The sequence below is a fragment of the Diorhabda carinulata genome, chromosome 6 (assembly GCF_026250575.1).
Source record: "Diorhabda carinulata isolate Delta chromosome 6, icDioCari1.1, whole genome shotgun sequence".
NCBI classification, from domain to species: domain Eukaryota; kingdom Metazoa; phylum Arthropoda; class Insecta; order Coleoptera; family Chrysomelidae; genus Diorhabda; species Diorhabda carinulata.
Genome location: NC_079465.1, coordinates 30,853,131 through 30,869,191, shown reverse-complemented (window position 1 = coordinate 30,869,191; position 16,061 = coordinate 30,853,131). Strand labels below are relative to the sequence as shown.

At 36.5% G+C, this 16,061-nt stretch overlaps 1 protein-coding gene across 1 annotated transcript in view; it reads right to left on the bottom strand.

Moving 5' to 3' along the window:
• The window catches only part of LOC130895833 (uncharacterized), a 54,872-nt gene extending 39,136 nt beyond the window's left edge, over positions 1-15,736 (bottom strand). Inside the window, exons 1-2 of the mRNA XM_057803384.1 lie at positions 15,701-15,736; positions 3,921-4,294 (exon numbers count right to left, since the gene is read on the bottom strand). Of these exons, the coding sequence (XP_057659367.1) occupies positions 3,921-4,265 (345 nt within the window). The 5' untranslated portion in view covers positions 4,266-4,294; positions 15,701-15,736. The remainder of the gene's footprint in view (positions 1-3,920; positions 4,295-15,700) is intronic.
• Positions 15,737-16,061: the final 325 nt, after the last annotated feature.

Sequence of the window (16,061 nt, the reverse complement as noted above, 5' to 3'; positions counted from 1 at the left end):
TATTAAGAGATGGTTGTTGGGGGTTGAAAGGGGTTAGTTACTGTAAATTCGACATCGAAATCGTAACCGGCGACCTCGAAAACCTTGGAAATGATACGTGACATCGTTTCTTTACAAAATACAGGCTAAAATATTAAGAGATGGTTGTTGGGGGTTGAAAGGGGTTAGTTACTGTAAATTCGACATCGAAATCGTAACCGGCGACCTCGAAAACCTTGGAAATGATACGTGACATCGTTTCTTTACAAAATACGGTCTGAAATATTAAGAGATGGTTGTTGGGGGTTGAAAGGGGTTAGTTGCTGTAAATTCGACATCGAAATCGTAACCGGCGACCTCGAAAACCTTGGAAATGATACGTGACATCGTTTCTTTACAAAATACGGTCTGAAATATAAAAAGATGGTTGTTGGGGGTTGAAAGGGGTTAGTTACTGTAAATTCGACATCGAAATCGTAACCGGCGACCTCCAAAACCTTGGAAATGATACGTGACATCGTTTCTTTACAAAATACGGTCTGAAATATAAAAAGATGGTTGCTAGGGGTTGAAAGGGGTTAGTTACTGTAAATTCGACATCGAAATCGTAACCGGCGACCTCGAAAACCTTGGAAATGATACGTGACATCGTTTCTTTACAAAATACGGTCTGAAATATAAAAAGATGGTTGTTGGGGGTTGAAAGGGGTTAGTTGCTGTAAATTCGACATCGAAATCGTAACCGGCGACCTCCAAAACCTTGGAAATGATACGTGACATCGTTTCTTTACAAAATACAGGCTAAAATATTAAGAGATGGTTGTTGGGGGTTGAAAGGGGTTAGTTACTGTAAATTCGACATCGAAATCGTAACCGGCGACCTCGAAAACCTTGGAAATGATACGTGACATCGTTTCTTTACAAAATACAGGCTAAAATATTAAGAGATGGTTGTTGGGGGTTGAAAGGGGTTAGTTACTGTAAATTCGACATCGAAATCGTAACCGGCGACCTCCAAAATCTTGGAAATGATACGTGACATCGTTTCTTTACAAAATACGGTCTGAAATATAAAAAGATGGTTGTTGGGGGTTGAAAGGGGTTAGTTGCTGTAAATTCGACATCGAAATCGTAACCGGCGACCTCCAAAACCTTGGAAATGATACGTGACATCGTTTCTTTACAAAATACGGTCTGAAATATAAAAAGATTGTTGTTGGGGGTTGAAAGGGGTTAGTTGCTGTAAATTCGACATCGAAATCGTAACCGGCGACCTCCAAAACCTTGGAAATGATACGTGACATCGTTTCTTTACAAAATACGGTCTGAAATATAAAAAGATTGTTGTTGGGGGTTGAAAGGGGTTAGTTACTGTAAATTCGACATCGAAATCGTAACCGGCGACCTCCAAAACCTTGGAAATGATACGTGACATCGTTTCTTTACAAAATACGGTCTGAAATATAAAAAGATTGTTGTTGGGGGTTGAAAGGGGTTAGTTGCTGTAAATTCGACATCGAAATCGTAACCGGCGACCTCCAAAACCTTGGAAATGATACGTGACATCGTTTCTTTACAAAATACGGTCTGAAATATAAAAAGATTGTTGTTGGGGGTTGAAAGGGGTTAGTTACTGTAAATTCGACATCGAAATCGTAACCGGCGACCTCCAAAACCTTGGAAATGATACGTGACATCGTTTCTTTACAAAATACGGTCTGAAATATAAAAAGATTGTTGTTGGGGGTTGAAAGGGGTTAGTTACTGTAAATTCGACATCGAAATCGTAACCGGCGACCTCCAAAACCTTGGAAATGATACGTGACATCGTTTCTTTACAAAATACGGTCTGAAATATAAAAAGATTGTTGTTGGGGGTTGAAAGGGGTTAGTTGCTGTAAATTCGACATCGAAATCGTAACCGGCGACCTCCAAAACCTTGGAAATGATACGTGACATCGTTTCTTTACAAAATACGGTCTGAAATATAAAAAGATTGTTGTTGGGGGTTGAAAGGGGTTAGTTACTGTAAATTCGACATCGAAATCGTAACCGGCGACCTCCAAAACCTTGGAAATGATACGTGACATCGTTTCTTTACAAAATACGGTCTGAAATATAAAAAGATTGTTGTTGGGGGTTGAAAGGGGTTAGTTACTGTAAATTCGACATCGAAATCGTAACCGGCGACCTCCAAAACCTTGGAAATGATACGTGACATCGTTTCTTTACAAAATACGGTCTGAAATATAAAAAGATGGTTGTTGGGGGTTGAAAGGGGTTAGTTGCTGTAAATTCGACATCGAAATCGTAACCGGCGACCTCGAAAACCTTGGAAATGATACGTGACATCGTTTCTTTACAAAATACAGGCTAAAATATTAAGAGATGGTTGTTGGGGGTTGAAAGGGGTTAGTTACTGTAAATTCGACATCGAAATCGTAACCGGCGACCTCCAAAACCTTGGAAATGATACGTGACATCGTTTCTTTACAAAATACAGGCTAAAATATTAAGAGATGGTTGTTGGGGGTTGAAAGGGGTTAGTTGCTGTAAATTCGACATCGAAATCGTAACCGGCGACCTCCAAAACCTTGGAAATGATACGTGACATCGTTTCTTTACAAAATACGGTCTGAAATATAAAAAGATTGTTGTTGGGGGTTGAAAGGGGTTAGTTACTGTAAATTCGACATCGAAATCGTAACCGGCGACCTCCAAAACCTTGGAAATGATACGTGACATCGTTTCTTTACAAAATACGGTCTGAAATATAAAAAGATGGTTGCTAGGGGTTGAAAGGGGTTAGTTACTGTAAATTCGACATCGAATTCGTAACCGGCGACCTCGAAAACCTTGGAAATGATACGTGACATCGTTTCTTTACAAAATACAGGCTAAAATATTAAGAGATGGTTGCTAGGGGTTGAAAGGGGTTAGTTACTGTAAATTCGACATCGAAATCGTAACCGGCGACCTCGAAAACCTTGGAAATGATACGTGACTTCGTTTCTTTACAAAATACGGTCTGAAATATAAAAAGATGGTTGCTAGGGGTTGAAAGGGGTTAGTTACTGTAAATTCGACATCGAAATCGTAACCGGCGACCTCCAATACCTTGGAAATGATACGTGACATCGTTTCTTTACAAAATACAGGCTAAAATATAAAAAGATGGTTGTTGGGGGTTGAAAGGGGTTAGTTACTGTAAATTCGACATCGAAATCGTAACCGGCGACCTCGAAAACCTTGGAAATGATACGTGACTTCGTTTCTTTACAAAATACGGTCTGAAATATAAAAAGATGGTTGCTAGGGGTTGAAAGGGGTTAGTTACTGTAAATTCGACATCGAATTCGTAACCGGCGACCTCGAAAACCTTGGAAATGATACGTGACATCGTTTCTTTACAAAATACAGGCTAAAATATTAAGAGATGGTTGCTAGGGGTTGAAAGGGGTTAGTTACTGTAAATTCGACATCGAAATCGTAACCGGCGACCTCGAAAACCTTGGAAATGATACGTGACTTCGTTTCTTTACAAAATACGGTCTGAAATATAAAAAGATGGTTGCTAGGGGTTGAAAGGGGTTAGTTACTGTAAATTCGACATCGAATTCGTAACCGGCGACCTCGAAAACCTTGGAAATGATACGTGACATCGTTTCTTTACAAAATACAGGCTAAAATATTAAGAGATGGTTGCTAGGGGTTGAAAGGGGTTAGTTACTGTAAATTCGACATCGAAATCGTAACCAGCCACCTGGAAAACCTTGAAAATGAGAGATTACAAATCGATAACTGGATTTTTTTAGTTTTGGTCAGTTTTTTTGATATTCGGATCTCCAGGAAAAGTTTATGGAGCAAAATTTTTCTGTTTTTACGAATGAACCGAACTCCTGGCGAACTATAACATCCCTGTATTAATTAAAACTAATTACCGATTCCCAATGTTTATCGTTAACGTTAGGCGTAACATTCCCCACGTCTCTTAGCGCGCCACTCTCGGAAATTGTCTTGATCGGCGTCGACGTAAATCTATTTTCCTTCTCGACGTCCAACATACTATCTAAACTGTTGCGTCCCTCGTTTATACCATTTGTAATCAATCCGGATGAACGTCGACGTCGCAACGCCGTACTCGAACGACGTCGTTTCACTGTAGTAGCCGATTTCTGCACTCGACGCATCTGTATTCCGGGCGTTAAACTTCCAGTCGGATAATCGCTCGATAGAGGGCGGTCGTTTGTGGTGACGACGTCGTTTTGTACATCGCGACGTCCCATTACGGTCCATTTTAACATCGTCACAGGGGCTGTAAAGAAAAAAAAAATACACAATTTTTTTTAAACGAAACCACTTGCTCGCACGTTTGGAGCTCGAGCTCCGAAGACGCTCGGCTCGATACAGACCAGAACGATTCGTTCTTTCGCTCGGAGAAGTGTCTGCAAGACCTAATGGACAAGCAGACGTCGCTCATGAATACCAAGTTGGCCCGCAGACGTCCAGAACGTCAATTTTTTTGGTGCGAGCTACCGAGGCACGAAATTCGAGATGAATATCTAAAGGTATGTTCACACGGTAGGCACCGATCGAATATAATTGATTTACGCACTCGTTTCCAACAAATCCATCCCTGAACAAAGTCAATTATTGACCGGGAACGAGTTTCGAAACGACATCGTCGTCTCGATGTACGAGGATAGTCCCAGAAGTATTCTAACCAATATAAAACCCGGGAGAAAGGGAAAACCGGCTCCGAAGGAGTTAAAGACTTATCCATGTCGTAGCGTCGATGTTTTTTGGTCAAAATGTTGAATTGAAATTCAAATTTATCCCCCGCGGTTAGGTCGAAGCAAAAGTAAAAAGTCGTAAAACTTTTCATCGATCCCCCGTATTTTTCTTTTATCGAAATACACCGTTAAATTCACCGGCGGTAATTTCATTCAAATATTCATCGTTTTATCGACAATTTACATAAATTGGTTTAATACGAGGGGGTGTTCGTATAGCGTAAATAACTAAAACTGAATAAATTTCACGGGGTGGGAAAATTTAATTTGTGATATTAAAATAGTAAATAAACCAAAAGGGAAAATATCTACCCGAACCGTTTTGACTTCTTATAACAATTAGACCAAAAAAAGTCACTGGGGAATTCGAAATGTCCCAATCCCGAACGGGACCTTTTGGAAACCTAAAAAAAGAGGGTTTGAAACGAAACTTGTATTAGAAAAGTAGGGGGTACGAAAAGGTCGTTATAATAAATAAAAAAACAACAAAATACGACGTCTATTTCTATTTTTTTGATTTTACATCTCTTCTATATCAAAATTAGTTTTTCTTTTTAATAATTTTTGAAATTTATTAAATGGCACATAGGACAGACATCTCGGTATTTAGAAAATAGATTAAAAACTCATCAATACGATAAAAACTATATAAATATCAAAAAAACCGTAAATTCAATTATAAAAATTCAAAATTATCATAGAAAAAACATATTCTACGAGGGTTGGAACAAAACTAGTCCATTACTTTTTTATCTTTTCCCTAAAATCTTCCCCCAATCTTCTGTCCACTTTTTGTGTACGACAAAACGATAATTTTCAGTTTAAAAATGCGGCAAACGTGATAATATAAAATCTCGGTATATTTTTTTCGCGTTTCGCTTCGTGGTTTCACGCTTTCGACCATATGCCACTTTACAACGTTCGGGGTTAATTTTTGGAATTGCCGTTAACGTGTAATTGGCATATGTTAAACGTGCGCTAGATTTGTTCTGTGTCGCCCGTTAACGATCTCATTTGTATCAAATACTACGAGGATAGGACGAAAAGTTTACCGTAAAGAAACATTCCGACAAAAAATAGCATAAATCGCGATTATTTATTGAAAATACTTATAAGAGGCATTCAAACGCAATCAAATGTTTCTAATTGAACTGTATACTGTCGATTATATTCTTAATTACGTAAGGAACGTGGATTTTCAATTATTTGGTTTCAATGACAAGTGAAAACAAGGAAAATTGAGTCCCGTCCCTATTTTTTGCACCCTTCTATGACATTAGGCAAAAATTACGACTTGTTTCGTTGTCAGGACGGTAAATTTTTAATATAACCCTCGTATTTATATAAGCAGCTGTCCGATACAGGTGGTTTTTTTTTGTTTTTTTGCTTAAACCCCCCCGAAAATTTATTATTCATTCGCGTCGTTGAATTTGAACGACAAATCGCCTACAAAAACAAAATTTTACAGAAAAATTTGTAGAAATTAAATTTTAATCGCCGTAATTTAGTATATTTCGAAACTATTTTAACAAAAAAAATACGAACAAATGGTCTTAGAGGTCCCCGTCCCGAAAAATTTGGAAAAAACTATTTTTATCCTTTATCCTTTCAGCTCCGTAGAATTTTTCAATAACTTCGACACATTTTTTATAATAAAAATCGACTAGTTCCTCAAAATAACCATATTGTTGGGAAAACTTTGACCCCCGAGCTGTAATTTCAAGTTTAGGTACAGAAAATTAATCCGAGAAGGATAAATCTGGTTAATAGGTTGCCTAAAGCGGCGATTCAAACTTTAAAACGACTAGTTCCTTAAAATAACCATATTGTTGGGAAAACTTTGACCCCCGAGCTGTTATTTCAAGTTTGAGTACAGAAAATTAATCCGAGAAGGATAAATCTGGTTAATAGGTTGCCTAAAGCGGCGATTCAAACTTTAAAACGACTAGTTCCTTAAAATAACCATATTGTTGGAAAAACTTTGACCCCCGAGCTGTTATTTCAAGTTTGAGTACAGAAAATTAATCCGAGAAGGATAAATCTGGTTAATAGGTTGCCTAAAGCGGCGATTCAAACTTTAAATCGACTAGTTCCTCAAAATAACCATATTGTTGGGAAAACTTTGACCCCCGAGCTGTTATTTCAAGTTTAGGTACAGAAAATTAATCCGAGAAGGATAAATCTGGTTAATAGGTTGCCTAAAGCGGCGATTCAAACTTTAAATCGACTAGTTCCTTAAAATAACCAAATTGTTGGAAAAACTTTGACTCCCGAGCTGTTATTTCAAGTTTAGGTACAGAAAATTAATCCGAGAAGGATAAATCTGGTTAATAGGTTGCCTAAAGCGGCGATTCAAACTTTAAATCGACTAGTTCCTTAAAATAACCAAATTGTTGGAAAAACTTTGACCCCCGAGCTGTTATTTCAAGTTTAGGTACAGAAAATTAATCCGAGAAGGATAAATCTGGTTAATAGGTTGCCTAAAGCGGCGATTCAAACTTTAAATCGACTAGTTCCTTAAAATAACCATATTGTTGGGAAAACTTTGACTCCCGAGCTGTTATTTCAAGTTTAGATACAGAAAATAATCCGAGAAGGATAAATCTGGTTAATAGGTTGCCTAAAGCGGCGATTCAAACTTTAAATCGACTAGTTCCTCAAAATAACCATATTGTTGGGAAAACTTTGACCCCCGAGCTGTTATTTCAAGTTTAGGTACAGAAAATTAATCCGAGAAGGATAAATCTGGTTAATAGGTTGCCTAAAGCGGCGATTCAAACTTTAAATCGACTAGTTCCTCAAAATAACCATATTGTTGGGAAAACTTTGACCCCCGAGCTGTTATTTCAAGTTTAGGTACAGAAAATTAATCCGAGAAGGATAAATCTGGTTAATAGGTTGCCTAAAGCGGCGATTCAAACTTTAAATCGACTAGTTCCTCAAAATAACCATATTGTTGGGAAAACTTTGACCCCCGAGCTGTTATTTCAAGTTTAGGTACAGAAAATTAATCCGAGAAGGATAAATCTGGTTAATAGGTTGCCTAAAGCGGCGATTCAAACTTTAAATCGACTAGTTCCTCAAAATAACCATATTGTTGGGAAAACTTTGACCCCCGAGCTGTTATTTCAAGTTTAGATACAGAAAATAATCCGAGAAGGATAAATCTGGTTAATAGGTTGCCTAAAGCGGCGATTCAAACTTTAAAACGACTAGTTCCTCAAAATAACCATATTGTTGGAAAAACTTTGACCCCCGAGCTGTTATTTCAAGTTTAGGTACAGAAAATAATCCGAGAAGGATAAATCTGGTTAATAGGTTGCCTAAAGCGGCGATTCAAACTTTAAATCGACTAGTTCCTCAAAATAACCATATTGTTGGGAAAACTTTGACCCCCGAGCTGTTATTTCAAGTTTAGGTACAGAAAATTAATCCGAGAAGGATAAATCTGGTTAATAGGTTGCCTAAAGCGGCGATTCAAACTTTAAATCATCAATTTTGTCTATTGCAATAACGGATTTTTGAGCTGGTGCAATCTGTCGACGAAACAGTTTCTTAACGGCCGTTTTTGTTCGATTTTTTTGCTCAAATTTTGCCGCAACACTCGCCGTCGATAGTTTTTCCTTAATTGAAAACGGAAATTCCAAAAAAACGCCGCGATTTCGGCTTCAGTTCGAACAAAAACGTTTTTGAACAGTAAAAATACAGAATTTATGGATAATCCCTCGTATTGCATCAAATTATTTTTTATTCCCGGCAGATCGAAGGGAAATTGCGACGTCCGCCCCTCGTATATACACTAAGAAATAAAAAATTCGTTAAAATAATCAATTTAAGGAATCGATGTGTTTATTTTTCGACAAAATAAAAAACGTTAAAAACTCGGTAATAAATAATTTGAATATGTGCGTCGTTTGGGGTCGATCGGGCGAATTTTTCTCTTATCTAAACAGCTGGCGGTAACTAAATATGAAAAGAAATAGTAGATACGGCTTCGGACTAAATAAATCTCGAACAAATCGTGAGAAAAATACCCGATCGGTTTTCGGAAATATTCATAATACCTTTCGTTGAAAATTAGATCACGTATTGTGTTTATCCCCTTCTTGGGTTAGGTTCAGGTTAGAGTATCACCTGGAAATGTTGTCCCGCTTCTTTTTTTCGCAACTTCTTACGGTTCACCAGTGGCGTACACCGATAAAAACCGATTTTTATTATTCGACGTGGTTTTTATTCTCGAGGAAGGGACGCCGATGCTTTGTACGGAAGTGATTGCGTTTCGGCCTTCTTTTGTCGTAATGCTTACTGTTGCGGAACGCTGCGATTCTTTTATCGAAAAAGACAAGATGCGGTGGTACACTTTTGACGGATCATCCGATAGATATTTCAACGGAAATCCCTTCGATTTCCAGCGGGAATCCGTTTTCGTTCTTATTTAAATGAATAACTCAATTAATTGAGTGGAAAATCACATTCCGTGATTCAAATTTGGCGGTAACATCGATAAAAACGGAGATATAGTTGTAGCACAACGCCGACTGACGTCTGAATGTGTACAATGTGTTGTATCGCGTATACGAGACTCCTATCAGATTAGGCTAAATAATAACCTAGAAAATCGCTTTTTGGCGTACCAATAGTACCAATAGGTACCAAAAAATCGATGTTATTTCCGTTTCAAGTCCAAACACACCGTTCAATACTTGAATTTGTGTACGACAACTTCTTATTTCCGATATTGGGACTATTCATTATGGATTACGATTATTTCGTTATTTTATTACTCTCTCGTTCATAAAAATAGACTATAGTTAATGTAAAACGACAATTGAATTAAATAACGCGAAATTTGCGCCGAATTAAATCGATTAATTTGGTTGAATTGAACATCTACAACATCCAACGTTTAGTCCGGATCTCGTACCATCAGATCACTATTTTATTCGAATTCGTCGAATTCCACAAGGAAAAATTTTAATCCTGGATGAGATTTTGAATATACAATTCGAAAAATCCATTATTTCAACCGATAAAATCAAATTGAACACACTATTTATACTACCACTACACTAACCACTTAAAATTACGCTGTTTGACGCGCGTTTCGATATCAAAATTATCGTCTTCAGATATTGAAGGTGAACAGTGTCTGAAGACGATAATTTTGTTATCGAAACGCGCGTCAAACAGCGTAATTTTAAGTGGTTAGTGTAGTTGTAGTATAAATAGTGTGTTCAGTATGAACGGTTCTTAATTGAGTGGAAAATCACATTCCGTGATTCAAATTTGGCGGTAACATCGATAATAGCGGAGATATAGTTGTAACACAACGCCGACTGACGTCTGAATGTGTACAATGTGTTGTATCGCGTATACGAGACTCCTATCAGATTAGGCTAAATAATAACCTAGAAAATCGCTTCTTGGCGTACCAATAGTACCAATAGGTACCAAAAAATCGATGTTATTTTCGTTTCAAGTCCAAACACACCGTTCAATACTTGAATTTGTGTACGACAACTTCTTATTTCCGATATTGGGACTATTCATTATGGATTACGATTATTTCGTTATTTTATTACTCTCTCGTTCATAAAAATAGACTATAGTTAATCGAAAACGACAATTGAATCATATAAAGCGAATTTTGCGTCGAATTAAATCGATTAATTTGGTTGAATTGAATCTCAACAACATCCAACGTTTAGTCCGGATCTCGTACCATCAGATCACTATTTTATTCGAATTCGTCGAATTCCACAAGGAAAAATTTCAATCCTGGATGAGATTTTGAATATACAATTCGAAAAATCCATTATTTCAACCGATAAAATCAAATTGAACACACTATTTATACTACCACTACACTAACCACTTAAAATTACGCTGTTTGACGCGCGTTTCGATATCAAAATTATCGTCTTCAGATATTGAAGGTGAACAGTGTCTGAAGACGATAATTTTGTTATCGAAACGCGCGTCAAACAGCGTAATTTTAAGTGGTTAGTGTAGTTGTAGTATAAATAGTGTGTTCAGTATGAACGGTTCTTAATTGAGTGGAAAATCACATTCCGTGATTCAAATTTGGCGGTAACATCGATAATAGCGGAGATATAGTTGTAACACAACGCCGACTGACGTCTGAATGTGTACAATGTGTTGTATCGCGTATACGAGACTCCTATCAGATTAGGCTAAATAATAACCTAGAAAATCGCTTTTTGGCGTACCAATAGTACCAATAGGTACCAAAAAATCGATGTTATTTTCGTTTCAAGTCCAAACACACCGTTCAATACTTGAATTTGTGTACGACAACTTCTTATTTCCGATATTGGGACTATTCATTATGGATTACGATTATTTCGTTATTTTATTACTCTCTCGTTCATAAAAATAGACTATAGTTAATCGAAAACGACAATTGAATCATATAAAGCGAATTTTGCGTCGAATTAAATCGATTAATTTGGTTGAATTGAACATCTACAACATCCAACGTTTAGTCCGGATCTCGTACCATCAGATCACTATTTTATTCGAATTCGTCGAATTCTACAAGGAAAAATTTTAATCCTGGATGAGATTTTGAATATACAATTCGAAAAATCCATTATTTCAACCGATAAAATCAAATTGAACACACTATTTATACTACCACTACACTAACCACTTAAAATTACGCTGTTCGACGCGCGTTTCGATATCAAAATTATCGTCTTCAGATATTGAAGGTGAACAGTGTCTGAAGACGATAATTTTGTTATCGAAACGCGCGTCAAACAGCGTAATTTTAAGTGGTTAGTGTAGTTGTAGTATAAATAGTGTGTTCAGTATGAACGGTTCTTAATTGAGTGGAAAATCACATTCCGTGATTCAAATTTGGCGGTAACATCGATAATAGCGGAGATATAGTTGTAACACAACGCCGACTGACGTCTGAATGTGTACAATGTGTTGTATCGCATATACGAGACTCCTATCAGATTAGGCTAAATAATAACCTAGAAAATCGCTTTTTGGCGTACCAATAGTACCAATAGGTACCAAAAAATCGATGTTATTTCCGTTTCAAGTCCAAACACACCGTTCAATACTTGAATTTGTGTACGACAACTTCTTATTTCCGATATTGGGACTATTCATTATGGATTACGATTATTTCGTTATTTTATTACTCTCTCGTTCATAAAAATAGACTATAGTTAATCGAAAACGACAATTGAATCATATAAAGCGAATTTTGCGTCGAATTAAATCGATTAATTTGGTTGAATTGAATCTCAACAACATCCAACGTTTAGTCCGGATCTCGTACCATCAGATCACTATTTTATTCGAATTCGTCGAATTCTACAAGGAAAAATTTCAATCCTGGATGAGATTTTGAATATACAATTCGAAAAATCCATTATTTCAACCGATAAAATCAAATTGAACACACTATTTATACTACCACTACACTAACCACTTAAAATTACGCTGTTTGACGCGCGTTTCGATATCAAAATTATCGTCTTCAGATATTGAAGGTGAACAGTGTCTGAAGACGATAATTTTGTTATCGAAACGCGCGTCAAACAGCGTAATTTTAAGTGGTTAGTGTAGTTGTAGTATAAATAGTGTGTTCAGTATGAACGGTTCTTAATTGAGTGGAAAATCATATTCCGTGATTCAAATTTGGCGGTAACATCGATAAAAACAGAGATATAGTTGTAGCACAACGCCGACTGACGTCTGAATGTGTACAATGTGTTGTATCGCGTATACGAGACTCCTATCAGATTAGGCTAAATAATAACCTAGAAAATCGCTTTTTGGCGTACCAATAGTACCAATAGGTACCAAAAAATCGATGTTATTTTCGTTTCAAGTCCAAACACACCGTTCAATACTTGAATTTGTGTACGACAACTTCTTATTTCCGATATTGGGACTATTCATTATGGATTACGATTATTTCGTTATTTTATTACTCTCTCGTTCATAAAAATAGACTATAGTTAATGTAAAACGACAATTGAATTAAATAACGCGAAATTTGCGCCGAATTAAATCGATTAATTTGGTTGAATTGAACATCTACAACATCCAACGTTTAGTCCGGATCTCGTACCATCAGATCACTATTTTATTCGAATTCGTCGAATTCCACAAGGAAAAATTTTAATCCTGGATGAGATTTTGAATATACAATTCGAAAAATCCATTATTTCAACCGATAAAATCAAATTGAACACACTATTTATACTACAACCACACCAACCACTTAAAATTACGCTGTTCGACGCGCGTTTCGATATCAAAATTATCGTCTTCAGATATTGAAGGTGAACAGTGTCTGAAGACGATAATTTTGTTATCGAAACGCGCGTCAAACAGCGTAATTTTAAGTGGTTAGTGTAGTTGTAGTATAAATAGTGTGTTCAGTATGAACGGTTCTTAATTGAGTGGAAAATCACATTCCGTGATTCAAATTTGGCGGTAACATCGATAAAAACGGAGATATAGTTGTAGCACAACGCCGACTGACGTCTGAATGTGTACAATGTGTTGTATCGCGTATACGAGACTCCTATCAGATTAGGCTAAATAATAACCTAGAAAATTGCTTTTTGGCGTACCAATAGTACCAATAGGTACCAAAAAATCGATGTTATTTCCGTTTCAAGTCCAAACACACCGTTCAATACTTGAATTTGTGTACGACAACTTCTTATTTCCGATATTGGGACTATTCATTATGGATTACGATTATTTCGTTATTTTATTACTCTCTCGTTCATAAAAATAGACTATAGTTAATGTAAAACGACAATTGAATTAAATAACGCGAAATTTGCGCCGAATTAAATCGATTAATTTGGTTGAATTGAACATCTACAACATCCAACGTTTAGTCCGGATCTCGTACCATCAGATCACTATTTTATTCGAATTCGTCGAATTCCACAAGGAAAAATTTTAATCCTGGATGAGATTTTGAATATACAATTCGAAAAATCCATTATTTCAACCGATAAAATCAAATTGAACACACTATTTATACTACCACTACACTAACCACTTAAAATTACGCTGTTTGACGCGCGTTTCGATATCAAAATTATCGTCTTCAGATATTGAAGGTGAACAGTGTCTGAAGACGATAATTTTGTTATCGAAACGCGCGTCAAACAGCGTAATTTTAAGTGGTTAGTGTAGTTGTAGTATAAATAGTGTGTTCAGTATGAACGGTTCTTAATTGAGTGGAAAATCACATTCCGTGATTCAAATTTGGCGGTAACATCGATAATAGCGGAGATATAGTTGTAACACAACGCCGACTGACGTCTGAATGTGTACAATGTGTTGTATCGCATATACGAGACTCCTATCAGATTAGGCTAAATAATAACCTAGAAAATCGCTTCTTGGCGTACCAATAGTACCAATAGGTACCAAAAAATCGATGTTATTTCCGTTTCAAGTCCAAACACACCGTTCAATACTTGAATTTGTGTACGACAACTTCTTATTTCCGATATTGGGACTATTCATTATGGATTACGATTATTTCGTTATTTTATTACTCTCTCGTTCATAAAAATAGACTATAGTTAATCGAAAACGACAATTGAATCATATAAAGCGAATTTTGCGTCGAATTAAATCGATTAATTTGGTTGAATTGAACATCTACAACATCCAACGTTTAGTCCGGATCTCGTACCATCAGATCACTATTTTATTCGAATTCGTCGAATTCTACAAGGAAAAATTTTAATCCTGGATGAGATTTTGAATATACAATTCGAAAAATCCATTATTTCAACCGATAAAATCAAATTGAACACACTATTTATACTACAACCACACCAACCACTTAAAATTACGCTGTTCGACGCGCGTTTCGATATCAAAATTATCGTCTTCAGATATTGAAGGTGAACAGTGTCTGAAGACGATAATTTTGTTATCGAAACGCGCGTCAAACAGCGTAATTTTAAGTGGTTAGTGTAGTTGTAGTATAAATAGTGTGTTCAGTATGAACGGTTCTTAATTGAGTGGAAAATCACATTCCGTGATTCAAATTTGGCGGTAACATCGATAATAGCGGAGATATAGTTGTAACACAACGCCGACTGACGTCTGAATGTGTACAATGTGTTGTATCGCGTATACGAGACTCCTATCAGATTAGGCTAAATAATAACCTAGAAAATCGCTTCTTGGCGTACCAATAGTACCAATAGGTACCAAAAAATCGATGTTATTTTCGTTTCAAGTCCAAACACACCGTTCAATACTTGAATTTGTGTACGACAACTTCTTATTTCCGATATTGGGACTATTCATTATGGATTACGATTATTTCGTTATTTTATTACTCTCTCGTTCATAAAAATAGACTATAGTTAATCGAAAACGACAATTGAATCATATAAAGCGAATTTTGCGTCGAATTAAATCGATTAATTTGGTTGAATTGAATCTCAACAACATCCAACGTTTAGTCCGGATCTCGTACCATCAGATCACTATTTTATTCGAATTCGTCGAATTCTACAAGGAAAAATTTCAATCCTGGATGAGATTTTGAATATACAATTCGAAAAATCCATTATTTCAACCGATAAAATCAAATTGAACACACAATTACACAAACCACGTAATTTTAAGTGGTTAGTGTAGTTGTAGTATAAATAGTGTGTTCAGTATGAACGATTTTAGATATTTCTACTTAAAATCAAAGAAAATCGGTTATAGACGACGAATTTTCCACCTAAATTTGTTTACAGCGTACGTAGATTTTTCGCTTTCGAAGTTTTCCGTAAATCGAATCGATCAAATGAAAAATGTTCGAATGTATAAAATGACGAATTTTTTTTGAGGTTATAACCGGTATTATTTTAACCGCCTTCATCCGTATTTCGATGTAGACTTACCTTCAGATCGACAATCCAACAAAAATCACAAATTTTCCGTATCGATACAACACAATCACGAATCGAATCGAAATTCACGATCACAATCATTACTTTATAAACAATCAACTAGCTTTCGATGCGATATCTAGTTTGCAAGTGTGAATCGCGCCACATTTACCTGGTCGTACCTGGTCTTGTCTGCTTGTAGTCTACCCCATATCAACTTTTTCCCCACTACCTCCCGCTTTTTTTCTCTCTCACTCTCTCTCGACCGTATCCAAAACCCCTCACGAAACGCCCCTCTCGTCGCTGGTTTTAGGCGACTGCGACCTTGGTTATGCATTTTAGGCAGTGTATACTAAACCAATCGGCAAACGCA